The 23,084-nt window shown below is 43.5% G+C and overlaps 1 protein-coding gene across 3 annotated transcripts; it reads left to right on the forward strand.

Moving 5' to 3' along the window:
- Positions 1–308: 308 nt before the first annotated feature.
- Positions 309–22,482, forward strand: znf652 (zinc finger protein 652). 3 transcript variants are annotated; one of them, XM_085783461.1, is made up of 6 exons: positions 309–394; positions 5,112–6,693; positions 10,626–10,773; positions 11,078–11,193; positions 14,086–14,230; positions 18,101–22,482. In XM_085783461.1, the coding sequence occupies exons 2-6, from the start codon at positions 5,629–5,631 to the stop codon at positions 18,715–18,717; spliced, it is 2,091 nt and encodes a 696-aa protein (XP_085639587.1). In that variant the 5' UTR covers positions 309–394; positions 5,112–5,628; the 3' UTR covers positions 18,718–22,482. The 3 variants fall into 3 exon arrangements, with proteins under 3 accessions (XP_085639587.1, XP_085639586.1, XP_085639588.1); XM_085783460.1 differs by lacking the exon at positions 309–394 and adding an exon at positions 578–653; XM_085783462.1 differs by lacking the exon at positions 309–394 and adding an exon at positions 647–1,050.
- The last annotated feature ends 602 nt before the right edge of the window (positions 22,483–23,084 follow it).

Raw genomic sequence — 23,084 nt, forward strand, 5'->3', positions numbered from 1 at the left:
GGTAAATAGGCCTACCTGTCAACTCACAAAAAATTAATAAAGTTTTGTCAAAGACACAGGACATCAAAACCCATATTAACAAAGTAAGTAAGAGTTGATTATAAGAACAGAATCATTTAATTAGACTTTCAGGAATTTCCTTTGAGGAGGGAGATAAGCTAAGCGCTCCTCAGGGTCTGGCTGCTCATTATTATTTAATCAATCAGTGATTTCAGCCCAGAGACGTGCGCGCGCACCGTGTCTGGTTTGGATGTGGAGAGCCAGACACGCGCCTTAGTGCCCAGACACAGACAGACAGCGGCCTGGATCTGGATGCCTGGGATGAGCGCGGGAGCTTGAGCCGGGGCCACGTAGCGGCCGGCGCGGGCTGAGAGAGGAGGACGCACCGGCGCAGGTACCTCCGCAGCAGCCCAGTACAGCGCAACATTAAACATTAACAAACATCCCGCATTTGTTTTTCTTTCTCTTTTTTGCACACAAAAAAGAAGACCACTGGCATCTATCTATAAATAAATAAATGCACATCGGGAGGGGGGCGAGCGAGCAAGAAGTGCGCGTGCAAAAAAAAAAAAAAAAAAAAAAACCCAGAATCTGTGCAACTCTGATTGCACGAGCGCAAGAAGAGGGAGGTCGCTCGCTCGCTCTTGACGGAGGTAAGGTAACCAACCGACCGACAACAAAAAAATGTTGCTAGATAACTTAAAAAATAAATCTGTGCACCGACGTGTGTGTGTGTTTGTGTGTGTGACAACCCGGGAGCAGCACACACCGGGAAGCTACGGTAGCCGTTGGCCGAAGCAACGGTAAAGAGATGTCCGTTAGTGTCCGTTAGTGTTAGCAGCAACGGCAGCAGTGACTTTGTGACAGTGTCGAGTTGAGTGGGTTTGTCAGAGACGTTAACGGCGGCGGCGGCGGCGGCAGCGGGTCTGTCTGGGGGTTTCTTCTGTCTGTAAGGGGAGGGAAAGCGTCTCTTCCCCGGTTCTTTTTGTCCCGACACGGTAGATACGGTGATAACGGCGCCGTGACATCGGCTTTTTCATCCCGCTTCATGTGAGTCCCCGTCGCTGTCACACTTCCCCTTTAACGTGCGCTATCGACATTAATGCTAAAAAAAAAAAATTTACCGACGTTAATGCTACGCTGTGCTAGCTTCGATGCTAACTAACTAACTAGCAGCCCCCTCTTAATCTGGGGCGGTTTTGGGAGGTTTGGAAAAAAAAGTGAAAGTCCTGTATGTTGTCAACTCGTGCATGTTAGTGCAGCTTCTACATGGTAATATGCTCGTTATTCAGCGTGAGTATCTCCCCCCAAAAAACTGCACTAAAATATGTAGCTAATGGCTGCACCTTGAGCTAATGTAGCCAAGTTAGCTTGTCATGTGTGTGTATGTGTTTGCAGGTTTGTACCTATGGAGGGTTGCTACTTGCTACTGCTAGCTAGCTAAGTAGCCTAAGTTGGACAGGCCCTGCACAGTGTTGGAGCTGTTCACTGTACAATCAATAGTTACCTTTTTTTGTTGCCTTTAACCCTTTCTTGGCTTCGCCTTACAAGCTGCAACTTAAGCTAAAAAGTACACAAACGCTTTTAAAAAGCAGCGTGTAGCTGCCTGCTCCGTGTTTTTTGGCATATGTGTGTGTATTCCCATAATAATAAGTATAGTGTTGGTTTTCGCGCTATCTTATGTGACGGCTGTGGCTGGAGACTTGTTAGACCCAGTCCTTCTGTTTGTAATGCACTCATTCTTCAGTGTTGTTGTGGTATAGTTTGAATGAGCTGGAGGCATGTTGGACATTTCCATCTTATCTGTCTCTTTTCTTTTAAATGCGTAGCTATATTGCACATCTCTGGACTCTGCCAGGTTTTATAGTGTTTCTCTGTGTGGGGATGAGAATGAAGAATACCATGAAAGTGGTAGAGCTTTAGATGTCTGAGATAGTAATAATAATAACCCTCCCTGCTCCTCTATCTCGGACCAAAAACATTAGGCATTGCTCTATGACCTGATTATGGGCTTGAGGGCCAAATATCTACAGAGGCAACGGGGAGCACCCCTGCAGTGCACCACACAGTGAGCTGGTTAAGGTCTTATGAGTTTGGACAGAGTGAGGAATGTGAACCCTCTCACGGTCCGCTACAAGCTGCAAAGGGGGAAAGCTCATTAAAGTCTAGACTTGAGAGGGAGCGATGGATTTAAGGAGCAGTGCTGCATAATGAGAGGTAAACGTGACACATTTTGACTGCCTCGGATGTCTCATCTGCTTCACTGTCACAGTTCAGCCACACGCGCAGCTCGCAAACACTCAAACCATTTAATGCTCTCTTTGGTTCAAAGTGTCGGATAGTGCCTTTTGCAGTTACGCTCCCGTCCTGTGTCATTCAAGTCTTAAGCCCACAGTAGCATCTATCCGGTATAAAACCGGCTTTGTGGCTTACCCTATATGAAGCAAGTTTTGGTTTCTCATCACGCCTCGGAGACATAAACAAGACAGCTTTAAATTAGTTATTGATGACTAAACTTTGCTTTCTGGGTAAGTTTTGCGGAACATTAGTAATGCTTTGGATTACTGAAATGGGCTGTCAGGGAGACGTGCTTTGATGCACTTATTGTTTTTTTGCATCAGGGTGCAGAGGTCAGTTTTTTCGTTATTATTATAAACTATTTAAACTAAAGCAAACCCAAATGATCATCACTCCAATAGGTTTGACCTCTCCAATCTGACAAGGTGATTGTGTTGACTAATTACCAGTGATATTGAAGTCTGCGTTCTGCTTGGTTCCCACATCAAAGGGTTTTACTATTTCACTATGACTGAAAGTCTCAAAATGACTCATAGTTGATGATGATAAGCAAGGGGGAAGATTTTAACTCAGTACGGGTTGCAAAAGGCACTTGCTTATTTGCACATGTGTTTTTTGATCGTTTTCAGCAGCAAATTTAGTACTTTTTTAATCAACTTTGTGCTTTGATTGGAAAACGAGATGCATTCCTCTGTTGTTCATCTTTTCAACCCCTTATAAACATTTTATTTCAAACATGCACAAGTTTAAAATGGAGTGGAGTGGAAGCAGCTGATTTGCGTTTTTTAAAGTTTTTTTTTTTCTCATGCAATTTATATTCCTCTGTCATCCAGAAGCAGGATAATCTATTAGGGCTTTGTGTCTAAGACAGCCATGTGAGTTGAGTTGCTCTGTCAGTGCAGAGCCTGCCCTCCCTCTGTGGTCTTAATGCTCTCAGAGCTGCTGTCCAATTCTCAGAAAGGATCAGAGTCAGCATGCACAGGAAGACAGGTGTGTCTTGTGTGTGTATGTGTGTGTGTGTGTGGATAGTCAAATTCTGCATAAACGGCTTCCACTTGTGCTTGCGAAACTGGCAAACAGATTGATGTATGTCTGGCTTTAATACAAAAACTAGCAAACGTAATTTTGTGCCATTCACATCTGCGTCCGTTATTGCATGCTCTTTTCTTTCATTTTATTTAAGTCTGCTGAAATGAAATGACAGGACGAACAAAAATAAAAACAATTTAGGATTCACCAGCAGCTGCACAGAATGAAGTAACTGATTGTGAATCAGTTTGACCACCAGAATTGAAGTTTTCAGATTGGGTGTTGTTGAGATACAAACAGCGTTTTAAGGAATAGATCAATGAACAAAGAACGATGTTAGAGAGTAGAAACACTTTAAGTCTTGCTTTTTTCCCCTCAGATTTCAAAAATAGATCCGTCAGTTTGAATTATTCCTGTTTCATTACAGGTTATTCAGAGCAGGTGCAGCCGCTGTTCAGTTTAGTAATAGGAAGGAAGAAAGAATAAGAGAGTAACAGATTAGTTTTGTTGTGGCTTCACCGAAAATAGGTGATTGTGGTATATTTTATTGTTAAGAAGTGATCTGGGTTATCGTAGTATATGTCACGTACAGTCCCCTCTTTTGCATGCACTCCTTTTTTTTATCTCACAAGCAAAACCTTCATGTTTATCATGACTGTGTAAATTAAATATTAGAACAAAGTAGTCCCCATATGGGTTGGGTGAGGCTGGGAGTGTTTGAATATGAAAGTCCCCGGTGGACGATTCAATTTTACTTCTAAACGATGGAGTTAAAAGAAATAAAGCACGAGATGTTTGTGAAGCCACAGGAGAGCATAATGTTAATTCCAAGAGAGGAAACGCTTTTTCTTTTTTGTTTTTCACGTTTTGCTTCGAGACGTTTTGTAGTGAACCAACCGCCCTGGTGCACACTCATTATGGGGAGCAGGGCGTGAGGTTGTTTAAGGTCGTCAAACTGTCAGTGAGAGAGAGAGAGGGGGAGAGTGAGGGGGAGACACCCCGACATACAGTAGATGCACGAAAAGGTCACGATGAACAAACAAACTAACGAGGTTACAAGACGATAGATTTGTTTGTTTCTGCGCTTTCGTTTTCATCTTTAACGTGTGTAAACATGTTGATATTATCGTAAGCTCCAAATGGTGCAGTGCCCCCGCTTCATTGAAAGGTTGAAATACAGTTTCCTGTGGTTGTATTTGCAATACAAGCTCCTGAGCTGTGGTTACACTATGCTCTCCAACAGTCAATGACAGAGGCGTGTGCACGTCAGTAAGTGTTGTTTAAAACTAAAGACAATCTAGTTTTTTAATCACTGCTTTGCCTTTCAGTTCACTGTTAGGATGCACCATGATTGCATCTTTGTTTACACACAGTTCAGCGCAGTGCAGTTGATATTGTGGATATCAACCAGCTTCTCATTGCTCTGATGCTCATATAAAACGTTTTTATCTGATCATATTCAAGAAAGTATCGTACATCTTTTACACAGTGGTGAGTAAGTAAGTAGCGCCTTTTGTTTCTGTCGTTGTTAATTTCATCGTGAGGTGTTTCACTTGTGGTCTGGAAATATTTAGACTGCTCATTTTTCTGAAGGCGAATCCTCTTCACATTCATTTGTAAAAAGGCTGTGGTTTCAACTCCTACTCACAACACTGAAACATTTGTGGGTAAATGTGGTGCTCGGCGCTGAAAACTTCACAGTACAGCTGTAGTTTCAGTTCACAGAGGCAGAGGAAAGAAACCCCTTTTCTTTTCTAATCTCATATTTCTTTCTTATCTCGCAGGTAATGCGCTGTAAATGGCTCTTCAAGCGAGACACAGAAGTCCTTACAGCAGTTCCATGTCGGGCATTCAGCTCGTCTTCACCTGCTCTGCAATTTGAGGACGCCGGCGCCCTGCAGAGCAGCAGCGGCCTACGGAGAAACTGAACCCGGAGCCTGGCTACACTTCATCAAACTGCAGAGGAGTTTAGCTTCAAATGTTCAGCATCAAAGACGCTGCCGTTTTGATTTTCCAAGTCGGCATATGAAACTAAACTTAGAGCGGATTGTATGTCTTTCCACCTGCATTTCCTACCGTGGACAGTATGGACGCTCTCTTTGAATCCGGTTGACTGTCTCTCACCTGATCCCCTCCTTCCTGTCTCCTCAGCAGAAGGAAGGTGGGGGGTTGGTGTGGCACCCCCTGCCCCTCCTTGTAGATCACGCTAGTCTAACAGCAGTAACTCTTCTCCGTTTCCTTGTGGCCCTACCAGCTCCATCCCTCTACCACCACCACCATCCCCCCTCCTCTCCCCTCTTCATGAAATCCTGCCAGAGCCTCAAGGAAGAGGTTTCCGTCCCTAGCCTTGGCGGGATGTCACAGGAGGAAGGACGCAGGGCGCCAGTGTCCCAGTCCTATTTTCATTCCCCCAACCCAGATCTGGACCTGACGGGCAAGCTGTACAAGAGGGAGGCCGGCGGCAAGCCTTATTCTGTGTTAGTGGACAATAAAATGGCGGCCAAGGCGGCGGCCATGGCGGATCAGAACATTGGTCAGTTGCCCACGCAGCATGCGACTTCTCAGCAGTATTTCAGAGAGGGAGGAGCAGGACAGGAGGTGGGGATGCCCGGCTCCCAGGCCGGCAACAACGGCACCTCCGACGACACCGAGGACGACGACGAGGAGGAAGAAGAGGGCGAGGAGGAGGAGGAAGACGGCGAAGAGGAGGGCTTCAAGCGTGAGCAGATCATCGTCGAGGTGAACCTGAACAACCAGACTCTCCACGTGTCCAAAGGCGACAACAAAACTGGAACCGCGGTGGACGACTCCGAGAGAGCCGGCAGCGACGACGAGGAGGAAGAGGAAGAAGAGGAGGAGGAGGAGGAGGAGGAGGAGGAAGAAGAAGAGGAGGAGGAGGAAGAAAGCCCCGATGAAGAGGAAGAGGAGGAAGAAGACGAAGAAGAAGAGATTGAAAGCCGAAGAACAAGGTCAAAGAGGGCGCGTCAGGGTGCGAGCAGCTCCGCCGCGCCCAGCCAGCCACGGAGGAAGAGCCTCCGAACGGCTCTGAGCACCACCGCCGCCGCCGCCGGAATGACCACCAGGGGGCGACGGAAGCGCATGGAGCCCCCGAAGCGCCGGTCGGGCAGGTCCGCGCCGTCGTCCGCCGGCTCCACGACGACGGGAGGGGGGAAGGCGGAGGCGGAGGAGAAGGAGATGCTGGCCTGTGAGAAGTGTCCTCGGGTGTTCAACACGCGCTGGTACCTGGAGAAGCACATGAATGTCACACACAGGCGGATGCAGATTTGCGACAAGTGCGGCAAAAAGTTTGTCCTGGAGAGTGAGCTGGCCTTACACCAGCAGACCGACTGCGAGAAGAACATCCAGGTAAAGTAAAACCCTATAATTACTCCTGCAGATGTTATTCTTAGCAGTAGATGTTTAGATACGTTAGGACATTTGGATAAATAATTTATTCCCTGCTACTTAGACTAATTGGGTGTTTTCGTGTATCGAGCCGATGTGCAAGTGGGTTATTTTATGGCCACACAGAACCGAGAGTACAGTCAACACTTGAAACAAAGCTGATTTCCTGTTGTGATATAAGGTGTGAGGTGAAGCTCGTTCTGTTTTAAATACACCCTCTGAAACTGACAACATGTAGGGAGCCGTTGACTCATCCGCTTCCCAGACAATGCAGAAAGATCTGATTCTGTGGATAAAGTTGTTTGGCCTTTTTTTTTTTTACTGTGTCACCTACTCTATGTAGCACGCCGCAGCGACTTCGTGCCCAGGTCAAACGCATTCACACCTACTGGAAATACTGAATGTGGTGCTGGGGTGGAGCGTGCGGGAGGCAGGATAGAAATGTCATCAGCACACCTACTCACTCTGTTAATCCTCTGAACAATGCACGGCTCTATTCACATCACTTTGTACTTTGCACTTGGGAACTTCTGGGGTTAAGTTCATGTATTGTCTAGTGGTCCAGTGTTTCCCCCTGGCATTTTTGGTTTGGATGCACCTGAAGATGCATATAAACTAAGAAGGGGTGAAAAAGATGAGTAAACAGAAAAAAAATGTGATTTGAACATGTACCGGTAAATGAGGCATCCTGGTGTAGGCTACTCTGAGAAGAACATAAAGGGAAGAGACGACATTTGCTTAGGGTAAAAAAGCACATTTAGTACTGACTGTGGTTCCTGTCATTGTAAGGCAACAAGGCAAGAATGGCTGGAGTGTATGAAACTTAAAATTAATTCAAAACTGGCGTAGTGGGGAGCAGTGGCTGGTGGGCAAAAGCAAAACTCATATTTTTAAAGGGATACTTCACCCAAAATCAATAATTCACCAATCATCTACTCACCGTCATGCCAAGGAAGGGTTTGGAGAACTTTCAGAGTCATCAAAACGCTTTTGGAGTTCCAGGGGGGGTCCGGCTGGCAACGGATTTTCATATAATGGCGGCGAATAGAGTTCACTTTTGAATCATCCAAAACACACACTATGAAACATCCAGATACCTCCATACTGCTCGTCTGTACTGACCCAAGTGTCCTGAAGCCGCCACATGAAAAAGTTGTTGGAAAAAAATAATGTGATCTCTGTTTTTAGCCTTGTTGTAGCAGTAGCTCCCAGTGGCTGTGTGAGATTTGCTGCGAGATGTTCTTCCGTGTTTACATCATACATCCAATGGTTTACAACGACCAACGAACATCTCGCAGCAAATCTCAACATCAACAGAACCACTGGGAGCTACTACTACAACAAGGCTAAAAACAGAGATCAAATTAATCTTTTTCATGTGGCGGCTTAGGACACTTGGGTCAGTACAGGCGAGCAGTATGGAGGTGTCTGGATGTTTCATAGTGTGTGTTTTGGACGATTCAAAAGTGAGCTCTATCCGCCGCCATTATATGAAAATCCGTTGCCAGCCGGACCCCCCCTGGAACTCCAAAAGCGTTTTGATGACTCTGAAAGTTCTCCAAACCCTTCCTTGGCATGACGGTGAGAGGATGATTGGTGAATTATCGATCCCTTTAAATCTAGGGGTCTGGACCAGCCATTTAAGGGCCTGTTTCCTCTGCCATGGGGGAGCACGTCCGTGGAGCGGTGCATTGCAAACATGCACGAAAAAAAAAGAAAATCGAATGTCCGCTCGGACCGCGGCCAGGTGCTGAACTGGGAGGGAGGCCTCACTGAGTGCGTGTTGTGAGAGAGGAGTAGGGGAGCGCCGGCAGTCGCAAAGAAGAGGAGAAATGCATTGTAATGAATGTAGTCTCATGAAACGATAGCAATGCATTAGACGCATGTTATAGGTCCTTAACATAGAGCTAAATAATGCATTTTTTTAAATCTACAACTTGAATTGCCTGGTGGAGTTCCCAGTACACTGTAGGGGAAACACTGTGGGCCAACTGATGCGATTTGCCTTCTTGCATTCAGCTCGTCTTGATGAGTTCAGGGTTGCAGTTGCAGTGCACGTGCAAAAAACACGCTACAGAAATCATCTGCTGCCATTGAGGAGGTTTCAGAGATGTGGCCTCAATTTGGTTTCACTTCTCTACAACTGAAACAAGGTGATTCTGCATGTTAACACCCAGGGGTAATGTGTTTTGAATAGCTTAATTTAACCTCCTGTTTTGCTGAGTTTGTTCTGCATCTTTAGTTGTGAAGAAAAAAAAAGAAAAAAACAAGACCCCAGCTGGTTAAACCCATTGAACCTTTTAAAGTTTTCTAATAATGAGTTGAGCTTCATGAAGATGAAAATATCACTCAACAACACTTGAATGAAATTCTGTGCATTTAACCCTCAGTGAAGTCTGGTCACTTGTTAATCAAATCAAATTCACTCTCACACTGACTTCTGAGTGTGGCATTAATTAATGCAGTGGCCATAATAAAAGATTAGATAACCCCAATCTGATCAGAATCTATTATATTTAATTCATCGTGTGTGTGTTCACAGTGCAAATATCAAGTGGTTTGTTCATTTTCAGGTGAAAAGTGTATCCTTAAGATGAAAGATAAAAGTGAAACCAATCAGAGAAGAACCAGTTACTGCAGAACAGTTTCTATCCTTAGATTTGACTGATGAAACAGGTCTGTGGCAGCTGAGCAGCTTCAGGGTTCATTTCTGCCACTGGAAGCTCGACGTGCTCACCGCTGTTCACCCCGGTGCTTCACCAGTCAGTGCTGTGAGGAGGAAAAGAGAAACACTGTTGGGAGAGAAATCATATGATATCTTGGCCAACGTTTGCTGGAAGGCATGTGGGAGATTTTAAAATTTGGGAGAAGTCGTCTTCTTTGATCTGATGAGACCACAATCAACTTTGTTGGCCGTCATATAAACTCCTTTTGTTGTGTTTTTTTGCATATTGGTAGCAGCATGAGTTTTGTAGGGATGCTTCTTCTTTTGCAGAAGGCCCTGCAGTCTGCGAGATAACAGCCTTCACAGACTTGGCTTTATTCTCCAGCAAGACGGCAAATCCAAACATGAGGCCAAAGATAGACAGGAGGAGTGTCTCCAAAACAGCAACGCCAGAGTTGTGTGTTTGTGCACTTCTGCAAAGAAAGGCTGAGAAAAATACAAAAACTGAGAACAGATTGATCTACAATGGACTCAACATCTGTAATTTTTTCCAAAGATGTCTAAATTGAATTTTATTTTAAAAAAGGCAGCAGATACATTTGGCAGTCAGGTGCTGTTTTACTTTTTAGACCAAATTTGAAATTCAAACTCTTGTTTCTTTTGACTAGTGTCAAATTACATCCACTGTCCTCCAGTCTCACAGAACAGCCTCACACAAATGTTGTAGTCTACTCTGTATAAAGTCATAAAACAAACAAAAAAAAGCCTTAGAGGGTGTTAAATAGGCTTAAATTTAATTTACAAAGTCCCAGCTCCAGAGCAAACACTTAAAAGTGTCTAATAAATGTGACTAAATTCATCTGGGCCTTATTGTCCCTGCAGGTTTCCCCTCATCCTCTGACCACCTTTTTTTAATTTCACCTGGAATCACCTCAACAAGCCAAATTTGCTTTGATTAAATCCAAATATTTTCATTTTTTGTGCTTCCTTAACAGCATGTGAACTGTTTGTCCTATTGGCTGTCATCAGAGGACGACATCCAGAGGGATTTCAGGAAATTGAATCCATGTTGAATTTCCCCCAGTAGAGGGCGCTGCAGTATAAAGGAAGCAGTTCCAGTAAACTAGGAAGCCTGTAAAGACCCTTAGGTTTTATTGCTCATCATACCTGTCAGCACAACAATAAGCTTAGTCTGTTTTTTTTTCTTCTTTCTCTGTTTATTCTTCAGTGTGTTTCCTGCAACAAGTCCTTCAAGAAGCTGTGGTCACTGCACGAGCACATCAAGATTGTGCACGGCTATGCAGAGAAGAAATTCTCATGTGAAATCTGTGAGAAGAAGTTCTACACTATGGCTCATGTCCGTAAGCACATGGTTGGTAAGTTGGGAGCCTTTTATTCCACATCTCCTGGTGTTCCTCTTCACCTAAACATCCCACAGTGGGACCGCGAGCCGCCACTCAGCTCTCAGTTCAGTACAATAAAGCACTAAATTAAATCTTATTTTAAATAATCTGTATTTCCATTTTGTATTTTGTGACTTTTTATTTATTTATTGCAAGACCGTCAGATTAATTTTCTTCAATTGTCCATGAATAGTGTAAAAGCTGAAGATATTTTGTTAATTAGAGAGTGTGAGAATATGTCTCAGTGCTGTTTCTCTCCTCTTTCTTCCAAACCCAGCTCACACCAAGGACATGCCGTTCACCTGTGAGACATGTGGGAAGTCGTTCAAACGCAGCATGTCTTTAAAAGTTCACTCGCTGCAGCACTCTGGAGAGAAGCCCTTCCGTTGTGAGGTAAAATGCACAAACACACACACACAAACATGGTCATCCTGCTCACACATGACACCCCCCTGTATTCAGATTAACACAGATTTAAACTCACAACAGTCATCAAAAAAAAGATGTGACGCATCTGTGACTGGTTGTTATCAGTTATTTCTGCCTTTTGCTCTCATTTGATTTTTTTTTATTTTTTTTATCTGTTTTATAACATAAGGCCAGGGACACACACAAAATAAACATTTGTGCTCGTCTCATACAGCTGCAGGACAGGATTACCTCACCTTAGACATGAGCTAAAAAATAAAAAAAAAATTAGTTGTTTTTTTGCTGAGCCAAAACAGCTGAAACAGCATTCAGGCGGTTTGTTGTGCTGTATGCAAATTGTCCTACAGTAGGAGAGTGTGTGTGTGTGTGCACACAGATGCATTAGTGTCACACTCTGCTACACAGTTTAAATATAGCACCAGGTTTCAAAGTAGGGCTGCAGAAATTAGCCAAGATACAACACAAAACAATTGCAAGACTGGCCAGCAAGTGCCACATCCAAATCACAGGAGCTGGTTTTGTTTGATAAAAAGGTAAAATATGTCACAACAGTGAGATGCGTTGGCCTGCAAATCATATTAGATGTCAGTGAACACTGTTTAATTAAACACAAAAGAAGTACCGGTACTATTCCAATTTAAAAAGAATAATCTGTGTATATATAAGTCTCTACCTGACAATTAAATGGAGCTGATCACAGAGTTTTTACTTAACTAAATATTCCCGTCCGCACAAGTTTGGGTATTAAAATATCTATGTCCACACACAAATATGCATAAACGCTGTCATAGAACATGTCATAACCCCGCTGACCAAAGCGAGAGTGGTGAGAGAGAGGAAATAGCAAATTGGTTACTATAGTAACCTAACAAATAGCTGTGGTGCGACGTGACAAATATAGATCGTCTCTGGTAAGTATCCGTTTATCTTGTCCACACATCAAAATAAATACAGTGTTTTTTAAAAATCTCGGTGTTTTATGTACAGACCCCCCAAACCGGATGGCAAAAGCAGCGTTTATCAAAAAAAAACGTGTTGAATGTGACTTGCTTGTCTTGTTCACGTTTCCTTTTTTTTTTTCTTGTCCTCACACCCCCTTTCACATGCCACTGCTGATGAAATATGTGTTTCCCCGTAAAGGTCACTCACATAACATAGAAGATGTATGACTCAGCTGTGGACCATGACAGTTCACAGCCAGACACACAGCGTTTTCTAAGCAGCCCAAATTCCACACTTCAGTAAGGAATTTGTTAGGACTTAATTAACTCGTCTGCTCAAACCTGCTCATGTTAGAAAAGTAAAATAAAATAAAATAAAATGAAATAAAAAATACATATAATTGAATAAACTTAATTAATCCCGAAGGTATTGTAATGTATACATTCATTCGAAACAACACGACAATAAATAGACAGAATAAATAGATAAACAGATAGACAGTAACTTTTAAAAATATATCAAAAAAATGCTTGCTAATACTGATACTGATGGTTAAAAAGGTGCTATAAAAAAAGGTGTATAAATAAAGTATATAAAATACATATGGTTATCTTACACTAGTGAGTTGTGCAGCCTGATTACACTGGCGATGATGTGCATAATGTTGATGTTCTGGAGTGATTGCATTCATTGGATATCGTTTTATCAGGAAAACACACGCCTGAGCGTCAGCGCCGTTCCCTCCTTTTTCCTGTGTGTGACATTTTATTTTTAAGGAGTGACTGGCCGCCTTTGAGCGGAGAAACTGAAGGTTACAGTTTTGGTGAATTTTTCCCTTGTTTGCCTGAAGCCATTAGTCTGAGCAGATGTTGCCGTGTGGTTTTTATGAACAACCTAAAATAGTCTCTTCTTTAAAAAAAAAAAAAAAAATTATTCAGTCGCTGTCTCTGGGAGTCGTCCTCCTGTACTGTATTTCTGTTAGTTCACGCACAGAGCAAATCTAAAGTCAAACCCATGTCAAATATTAGCAAACCACACAAACACAACGTTCACCAATTAACAGGAGCGTTTCTATATAAAAGTAGAACTAAATGTGTTCTGTGTGTGTGTTTTTGTGTCACATTTGTGCACCAGAGTTTCCACGTTTCTCTTTCTGCTCGGCGGACTTGGGAACAGTTGATAATTGTAACCCTGTCCTGACTCATTAATTCAGGGGGAAGGTGACAGATGGGGTGTGTTGACTCCCACCCGAGGCCTCGTCCAACCACTTGAATCGAGCATGTGTGCATGGGTGGAGCCGCTCTAATTAAATGTTTCAAGTCCTCCTCCTACACTGGAACATGTCATTATATGCTTATTTAGGGGGTGTGTGTAATGTATAGACCATCTTTCTCTTCGGTGGTCTTAAACAGCAGAGCCATATGAAACCTGCTCTGCTTTTTTCTTTCTTTCTTTTCCCCTTTTGCATTTATTTATTCAGATTGTGCAGGAAAACACCTGACCAGGAAAGCCTCATAATTCAAATACACAATGCGGTCGCACGCACTCAAATAATCTGGGTGATATTATTAGCTTGCTTCAGTAACCACTTTTTTTTTTTTTTATGTATACACGTTTCCTAATATGCAAAAGATTAAAACTGACTCAACTCTTTTAAATGCAAATAAAAGTTTTCACACTTTAAGCTAACCCATCAGGACAGGCTGTTGTTGTGCATGTTATGTATTTGTGTATGTGTGTGTATCGAGCTGTCATGTGACAGCCGTGTACACACTGTTAACTGTTAATATAACAATGTGTACTCAAAGGAAACAAGACGTTACTATTTGAGTGTTTTTGTGCTCTGACCTGGTTTGTGCACGTTCACGTTTATCTGAATGTCTCCTGTTGTTGTTGTTTCTGTCTCCGCTGCAGAACTGTGACGAGCGTTTCCAGTACAAGTACCAGCTGCGCTCGCACATGAGCATTCACATCGGACACAAGCAGTTCATGTGCCAGTGGTGCGGCAAAGACTTCAACATGAAACAGTATTTTGACGAGCACATGAAAACACACACAGGTGAGAAAAGAAGCGACAGGTGTCTGGTGTGTGTATGTGTGTGTCAGCTGTTAATCATCCTCTGTACTTCAATTACACCCCTTTACTGCCATTGTGTTTGGTTTGTAGTTCTGCTTGTTCCTCAGAAACATCTTGAGCAACTTGTTTTGTTTTTAAAAAAAGAGAGCGTCTAATCTGTTTTTTAACCCGAGGCCTCGTACAGTTAAACCAGTTCAGGCTGCAGAAGTTTTTCCACATGCACGAAAAAAACATTGATTTTATATTGAGTTCATGAGACGAACAAGAAGTTTGTGTTCTAGAGATGGTCGTTTCCACCAGTCAGTGAGTATTTCAATATTCATCCTTGGGAATGGAATTTCTTGTGTTAAAAGTTACACAGCCACACAACTTTCCATCCAGGCTAAAAGAGAGCAGGACAACAGGAAGTTGGGGGGGGGGGGGGATTAAACACAACTTGCTAGAAAAATGTTTCACAAAGTGTTGGTTTTTCAGCAGCTAAAATCGGAAAAATACTATTTTAGAGAGGGAGAGAGAGAAAGATGTCTCGCCTCTCTGGCGTTGTCAGTGTTCCCTTCCATCTTTGCACATCTCCTTTCCAACATCTATTTTAATATGACTCAGTGGCGGTGAGACGGTAACTCACAGCAAACAGCAGAGTGGCTCTGATCCAAGAGAAAAATGATGGTTCATAGAAAGCAGTTTAGTTCAGCAGGCAGAAATAAAGACATGAAAACAGAAAAAGGACGTAACGTAGGTGCCTTTTTCATTTAAAAAACAAAGCATATATTTCTTTTAAGTTGTTTGTTTCTTATTCCGTCTCTAATCTCAGTTCAGATAGTTTTGCATTCTCTGAAATGTTTAGACATGAAAACAACGTGTTCTTGAGAAGTGTCAGTCAGTCAGCCAGCCAGCCAGCTCGTCTCCTCGTCCTCCCTAAAAAAAGGAAAGACACGGGACGGAGCCAACATGAACATTATAGTGGTAAGAGCAGGGAGACGTTGCCCGGTTGTTGTAATGTAATGAGAGGGACCGTTCACATCAAAGAGCAGCCTTTGCATATATTGCGGCTCATAATGACTACTCAGCCATGCTGTACTCCAGCCCTCTGATTTTCTGTCCCTGCTGCTTTTGCTATTTCCAAGACCAAATGTGGCGCTGCAGCCCAAACGTCCTTCACTGCTTTTTTTATTTTTTTTATTTTCCCAAGCCGTGCCTGTCGTGGGTGGACACACCGCTCTCCATTGGCCCCCTCACGGTTATATTTGTGATGTGTAATTACACTACCCTCTCTTCTGCCTGCCACTGCAGCAGGAGGAGGCACACCCAGCCATGCCCTGTAATAGGCAGCGCACATGTTGAACACCCAAAGTTTGGTTCACTGACTCGCACACACACACAGAGATTCTTTCCCGAAAATGTCGATGGGCAAGCGAGCGAGTGAGTGAAATGTTACAGTTACAGGAGACTGGCACATTAGCTGTCACCTTTTGATATTCAGTTGGTTTCGGAGGGGCTTCACACATAACACGCCAGAATAAGGCACACAGAGAGCACTCGAGCAGCCTGTTAATAGATGGCTGTGTGGGTGGTAGCAGGCACATTCAGTGGCTCCATGGAGGGAGGTTAATGAGAGCGGCATTCCTACTGAGCTGCTGTTCACTTTCACATCTCCTCTCCTCAAAGTGTGAATGGTAATGGCTTCCTGCGGAGTGGGTGGGTTGACAGCAAAGAGTCTCAATTCAAGATGGCAACTTATTTGCATTTTTAAAAGAGAGAACGGCTGCTCTCTCTCTGTGGAGGGAGGAAAAATAGATGGGGGGGTAGTTAACTTTTTTGTCATTTGAGAAGACTTAATGAGATGATAATTGTTAATTTTTTTTTACTGAAATCATCTGTGGGTATGCTGCTCACATTACAACGGTTTCATTTTTAAAAAATGCTTCTGTTTTGCCTCCAGTCAACACGACTCAAGAGTTTAACAGCACTGAAAACGAGAGACGTTCAGAAACGCTGCCGGGCCCGTTTCAGTTTAAAAAACTCAACGTTGTAGTCAGTACAGACAAAACTGGAGAAAAGATGAGTCTGATCTTGCCGCTATTACCACCACTGGTGAATACAGTATAGATAATGAAAACATGATGAGGCTCAACTCATTCTTCTATGGGAAAAATGTACAACTAACAGCAATTCCAGCATACAAGGCAGAAAAAAGAGAAATTAGATCCAGAAAGAAATAAGAACAATAGGAAGAAGTGTAAAGAGGGTTAGTGGTGAGTTTTTACCACAGTGAAAATATGAACTCTGAAACTGTAGGGGGAGCTCTGTGGAGAAAAAAAAGCACCCAAAACAGTGAAAAGGCGATCAGACTTGTATAGTTCCCCAAAATTTGACAGCAACTCAAGCATACAAGGTAAACAAATGGAACAGGAAAAGAAATGAGAACAATAAGAAAAAGTATAAAGCTATAGTGAGAATATGAGTTAAAAGGGAAAACGGAGACTATGTGCATAATATACAGAGACTTCCATAAGAATAACTGTCCAGTTAAATTCAGCATTTTAATCCTGCAAATCAATTTTTTTTTGCAAATCTATCAACTGTAGATAACATGTTTCTTCTTCCTGTCGACACTGGCTCACACATGCCCAGAGGACAATGATTTATTGATTGATTGATTGATTGCTCAGGTATGTTGACTGTGTTTACAGAGGTCATCTGGATAAAGATCAGCTTCATTTGGAAACGTTTCACAGCATGATAGGCCTGGGACGATCAGCGATCAAATCGTGTATTGACGATTTGCTGGATATGAAGGCGATTCTGAAGAAGAAAATAGATAGAAAATAGAAGAGGTGTTTCTGGGGGAGATACATGACTGTCAAAGACGCCCGGTTACAAACAGACCTACAATCCACTTTCTCTCTCCTCAGCCGCAGGGTGTCGGCGCATCTCTTTGATCTGAATGGACACAGCCCGTTTGCTCATGCTTCGGGGTCGTTCACTAGAGTAACTGCAAATAAATATTGTTTTAATGTATTGAAATTAAGTTAAAGGGATAGATCAACATTTTGGCAAATTGTCCCATTGCCATAATCCCTATTAGTTTTAGGAGTAGGTTTGTTACCTTTATTTGTCGGTGAAAGCTATTTTTAGAATCGCAGAGTCGCGAGCTGCTCAGAGCTACGCTACGGAGGCTCATGGGATTTCTTGGTCACAAGTTGTGACCTGCACATTCACCACGCTATGAGATAATAACAGAACGTTACCAGACAGAGTTGTTGAGAGGTAAATTCATGCAAAACCGCTGATGCGCGCTTCCATCGGGAGCAGTTTTTCGGCAAGCAGTCTCTGTATTTACCTCAACTCTGTCTTGTAACGTTCTGTTATTATCTCATAGCGTGGTGAATGTGCAGGTCACAACTTGTCCACCAGAGCATTTTGGAGTTGTTGGATTGTGTATTTGATGAGTTTGATGAGGGAAACCAAGAAATCCCATGAGCCTCCGTAGCGTAGCTCTGAGCAGCTCACGGCTCTGCTCCACCGTTCTAAAAATAGCTTGCACCGACAATTAAAGGTAACAAACCTACTGCTATGACTATAAGGATTATGGCAATGGGCCAATTTGCCAAAATGTTGACCTATCCCTTCAATGACAGCCAAGGACATAACCCCCCCCCCCATTTCATTGTCTATTGGCAATCTAGAGCATGGATTATCCACAATATGAAATTTAGAGGCAATTGCACAGCCCCACAGCATGATCACAGTTGTGTGGACGTAGCTGAAGGATTTGCCACTGATGCATCACATTTTCTCTGTGAACTGACTCACTTCCTGTCTCCCCCCATGCATCTCTCTCTGTCTGTGCAGGAGAGAAGCCTTTCATCTGTGAGATCTGTGGAAAGAGCTTCACCAGCCGGCCCAACATGAAGCGCCACCGCCGCACGCACACGGGGGAGAAGCCGTACCCGTGCGAGGTGTGCGGGCAGCGCTTCCGCTTCTCCAACATGCTCAAAGCGCACAAAGAGAAGTGTTTCCGGGTCACCAGCCCCGTCGTCCTGCAGACCAGCGGCCCCCCCGTGCCTGTCCGCATCTTTGCCAACACCTTCTCCTCCTCTTCCTCCTCCTCCTCCACCGCCTCCGGCCCCGGCCCCTCGGCCGCCGTCGCCCCGGCCACCACCTCGGCATCGCTGGGGGGGCACATGGCTCCGCGAGGCCCCGTGGGACACGCCTTCTCCCACGTGCAGCTCCACTCGACCCCGTCTCACCACCACCCCCAGCAGCAGCAGCAGCAGCAGCAGCACCTCTCCAACCCCCCGCCTCACCCCCACCACCTGGCCGTGCCCCCCGTCTCCCACCTGCCCCCGCCCCCCGCCCTTTTTAAGAGCGAGCCCCTGAACCACTGCGGGCACGAAGACAGCAGCAGCTACCTGCACCACATGGCCCCTCCCCCCGACAAGGGCCCCGGAGCCCCCCAGCACCACTGAGCTCCTCCCGGCCCACACACACACCGAACCGCCTTGTTCCTCTTCTTCACATCGTCCTGCCTCAGTCTCTCAGTTCAAAGCCCTGAGTTCAAGGGTTCTCCTCTAACAGACTCACACAAGTCAAGCTAAACACACGCACACACATGTACACAAGTGTGTGTGTGTGCATGTGTGTGTGAAAGACTCAGACTGAAACACCCTCAGTGCACACGTTATTTAAGTAAGAGCCCGACTTAAAAAGCAACTGACAAAGAATTTACAACGAACGTCTAGGATTTATTATTTTTGTTTTCTTGAACATTTTCTTGGGAAGTCAACACAAAAACGAGTTCTCTCTCTCTCTTTCTTTCTCTCTGTCTCTCTCTCTGTACATTGACGGGCGTAAGACAAAGTATCTCCCTCTCTTCATAAAGCTGCTGAAGTCAACGTTATGTATTACCTGGGCTACATGGATCATCAGTGTCATTGAACTGAACTTTTTACTTCTATATGTCAAGTTGACTTGCGGTTGCACAGCGGTCCGGACGTTTATGTTTTTTTCTTGTTTTTTTGGCTTTCTTCCTGTGCAGGTCCTCCCCATAGCAATACGTACTCAGCCTCTCCTCTGCATGGTAGTGCAGAGCCTCAGGCCCCACAGAAACGTGTAATGAATGTTGTAACTGGTTCTACCCGAGTCTCTCTCTCTCTCTGAACCGAGGCCACGGTCGACGAGCCGAGGTTTTTTTTTTCTTCTCCGTCAGAGGGACAACAGCAGTAGTGCAAGATGCAGTGCCATAGGTTACAGTAAGAAGGGGGGAGGGGAGGGTGGGGTTTTTTTTGTAAAAGGACATTGGAAAAAAAAAAAAAGTTTTGTAAATGGTTAGTTGAGTCTAGACATAGTCTGAGATTCATATGGTTAAATGGTGCTTTCCATTCCAGTACATGAGATATTTCTTAATTTTGTTTTTGCTTTTTCCATTTTATTTTCAGAAGTGTAATATTGCAGATTAACAATGTATTGTTGTGTCATATAGAACATGTCTTGCCGGCCTGGCTTTTCTACAAAAGAGGGTTGTTTGAGGTTTGACTATTTTGTGAACAAGAAAAAAAAAAAAACTCAACTTTATGCAGGACATGCCCTGGGCACACGCAGAACTCACAACTCAACTCAACTCAAGCACACAAACACACAGACAGAGACACACAACAGACAACAACGACCACACGGTCACTGATTTCCTCCCTGTGTGATCAGTGTAAACCTCAGCTTTTTGTTTTTTTTTATTTTTTCTCTCAGCACTGTTGGTTGGTCAACAGATGCTTTTTTTAGATAGCAAGATGACTGTCAAATACTGCCACTGTGAGGGGCCCGACACGTGGCCCCATCAGGATCTTTACCCCACCTCCCTTCGCTGCTGTCGAAACGATACGGGTTACCATGTTAAAGGTCATTTGACACACACAAACACAAACACACACAGAGACACACACACACACACAGACAGTATCACCGTTATATAAAACACCTGGGACCTTTTTCATCACAGGTCTTAACAGACAATTATGCATATTCCTCTCAGTCTATATTCCACGGTTTGATGTGGGGCGTTCTGGTTTCTGTTTCCTCTCCTCTCTTCGACGTACTGACATTACTTTGATCCACACAGGCAAAGGCGTCTAAAACCTGATGAATGTTGCCTACGCAGAATGATGGCTGCTGAGTCATTCGTGTTTTTGTTTTGTTTTTTTTAAATGTTCTGATAATTTGCTCAGTTTTAAGCTAATGAATGGCTCCATAGTGTAGATATAAATATATAAATATACTGTTGTTAGCACATGTTAGGAAACGTCAGGATGAAATCCAGTGGTCACACAGTTCTTGTATAGATATAGATCTATCGATCGATCGATTAACGCGTAAAAGTCGGCGCAAGAAAGTACATCTGTCAGCGTGAGAGCCAGCGTGTGTGTGTGTGAATGTTGTTTGTTTTCAGATGGGTCGGTTTGGTTGCAACTAGGATGCCACAATTACTTGTTTTCACAATTAATTGCCACAATTAATTAATCGTAAAGATTCCTAAATACCATTATTTTCCAAAAAAGATGATGTTGGAACCGTATCGGCAGATGTGCGCCAAAATAAAGGAAGCTGCTCAGATACTGGTCCATTTAGCTAACGTAACATTGAATTGGTAGGAATTTAAATGTTGAGTGTCATTTGTAGTTTTAAAGAAAAGAAAAGAAAAAACGATTAATATAGATGACAATTTATGACCTGAATATTTCAAACATTTCCTCTGGGGGATTAATAATTGTTCCTATATTAATAGATACTTGAAATATTTTGTGTAAACGTATGAGTAATGTATTTGATTTTACACATTCATAGTGTTGTGAAATTAATTAATGCATAATAATTGTGATAATCGTAATACCGTGATTATTTCTCTGACAATAATCAAGTCAAGAAAATGTATAACCGTGACATCCCTAGTTGTAACTGCTTCAACCAACCAAGTCGACATGGTTTTGTGTGTGTGTGTGTGTGTGTGTTGTCTGGTCGTCCCCAGTGCTCTTGTACCAAAAGCTGCTTTTTACAGTGTGCCCCAATGTGATGTGTACTGGGGTGGTGGGGGGGCCGGGGGGGGGATACCTGACATGGATAATAGCAGTAATTTGAACATCCTCCTACCGCTCTAATGGTATTCAGTCTGAAGTGGTTCAGCTCAGTAGTTTAGGATGCCCCCCCACCACCCCCGCTCCCATCCCTCTTCTACCCCTTTCTTTGATTTGAGACCTGCGATTATCCTGCCATTTCTGTGGGTCTTCTTCTTAATACCGCTGCGTTATGTGCTTCTCATGCTCCCCCTCCCCCCCTCCCCTCAGCATCCTGCAGTATGGATCTATTTGTCTTTGTAATTTTTTTTTAAAGCCTTTTCATTTGTGTGTATTCTCTGCACTTTACTGCTGCGTGGGTGAGGCGCAGGGAAGGGAGGGACTGACAATGCATTGTGGAACAGAGTGCAGTTGTGGCTGCATTGAGGGGGGTGGGGGGTAGGGAGGGTGGAGATGAGGATGAGGATGATGATGACGACTCTTGAGTGGATGTTTTTTAGGCAAAGGAAAGGAGGAGAATCCCCAGGTGGAGGCGGTTAGTGTGGACGGGACCATAGCAAACGAAGGACATTTCTTATTTCTTATTTTTTTTTTTTTAGTTTATTTCCTATTTTGTAAAAGGAAAAAGACTGGACGTTCCCCTGCCCCCCCTCCCCTCCCCTCCTGCCCTTTCAAATTAAAAGCGATGTTCCTCCTCCTGCTGCTTTGGCGTCTCGACACTAGCCCCTCCGAGCTCCGTCTTGTCTGAAACCCATTCTTCTGTTCTGTTTGTCCGTCTCTCCGCCACGTCCTGTCCTTCCTGTCTCTTCAGTTTGCCGAACGATTCTCCTCCTCCTTTCTTTGTTATATAGAATGCACTTTCTACTAAAAAAAAAGAAAAATCTTGGCTAGTTAAGGAAAAATAACATTGTATATTCTTTAAAGATGTTTTAAAAAAAAATCAATATACTTTTTCCCCCTCTTTGTATTTTTAACCACTTAATGTAGCATTGCGTATTTTATTATTGTATCTGGTACAAAATGTGCAGCTTTATAATGTCCCGGTTTGTCCCTTTTTTTTGTATGTTATCTGGAGATTGAGGAGAAGTGAAAAAAGTTGGGCCTTTTTTTGATAATGTACATTTAACTGACTGCTAACTTTGAGAAGTAAAAACAAACAAACAAAAACAAGTAGCCATGATGATTATCACAAACGTGTGTGAGTCTGTTAATCTTGAAACGCTACCAACAGAAGATGTGACATAAATGGGTCGTGTGTTCTGACTCTGGGTCAGTGGGTTCAAACTCAGGTGAGTTTCACAATAAGATTTACTGAAAAGCTGCAAACTCACAGACTTGTTTCTGTTTCACCACTTTTTAAGCTTCCTTTTTATTCCACTTCCTGTTATTTCTGTGTGTCAGCAACTTATGAGCTCATGTTTGTTTTCACAGATGATGTCAGAGGTTTTTATTGTAGCCACAGGCTGCGGCCTTGACCTTCAGTGACCTCAGGCAGGCAGGCAGGCAGGCAGGGACCCCCCCAACCCCTTAGGTAAAATACAGCTTCCATCTTTGTATCTAAACCTTTAGATAAGCAGAGTGGTAACTACACTTTTTGAGAAAAAAAAACATTATTTAAAAAGCATTATTCACACATTTATATTAATTAATTAACAAACATTTAACTCTGGATTTATGAGCCCATCTATTGTGTGATTGATGTAAAAAATGTGAGCATCATCAATCATCAATTACAAACCAGGTATTTAGGTGACGTCAGTGGTTCATAAGGT

Source organism: Trachurus japonicus, chromosome 8 (genome assembly GCF_045865225.1).
Source record: "Trachurus japonicus isolate A0001 chromosome 8, Traja_1.0".
In the NCBI taxonomy this organism is placed as follows: domain Eukaryota; kingdom Metazoa; phylum Chordata; class Actinopteri; order Carangiformes; family Carangidae; genus Trachurus; species Trachurus japonicus.

Bases quoted from the DNA above. Each gene is read 5' to 3' on its own strand.
- znf652 (XM_085783461.1), top strand. From the start codon at position 5,629: ATGAAATCCTGCCAGAGCCTCAAGGAAGAGGTTTCCGTCCCTAGCCTT. The intron at 6,694-10,625 runs GTAAAGTAAAAC...TTTATTCTTCAG, and splicing joins ACTGCGAGAAGAACATCCAG to TGTGTTTCCTGCAACAAGTC. The intron at 10,774-11,077 runs GTAAGTTGGGAG...TTCCAAACCCAG, and splicing joins TGTCCGTAAGCACATGGTTG to CTCACACCAAGGACATGCCG.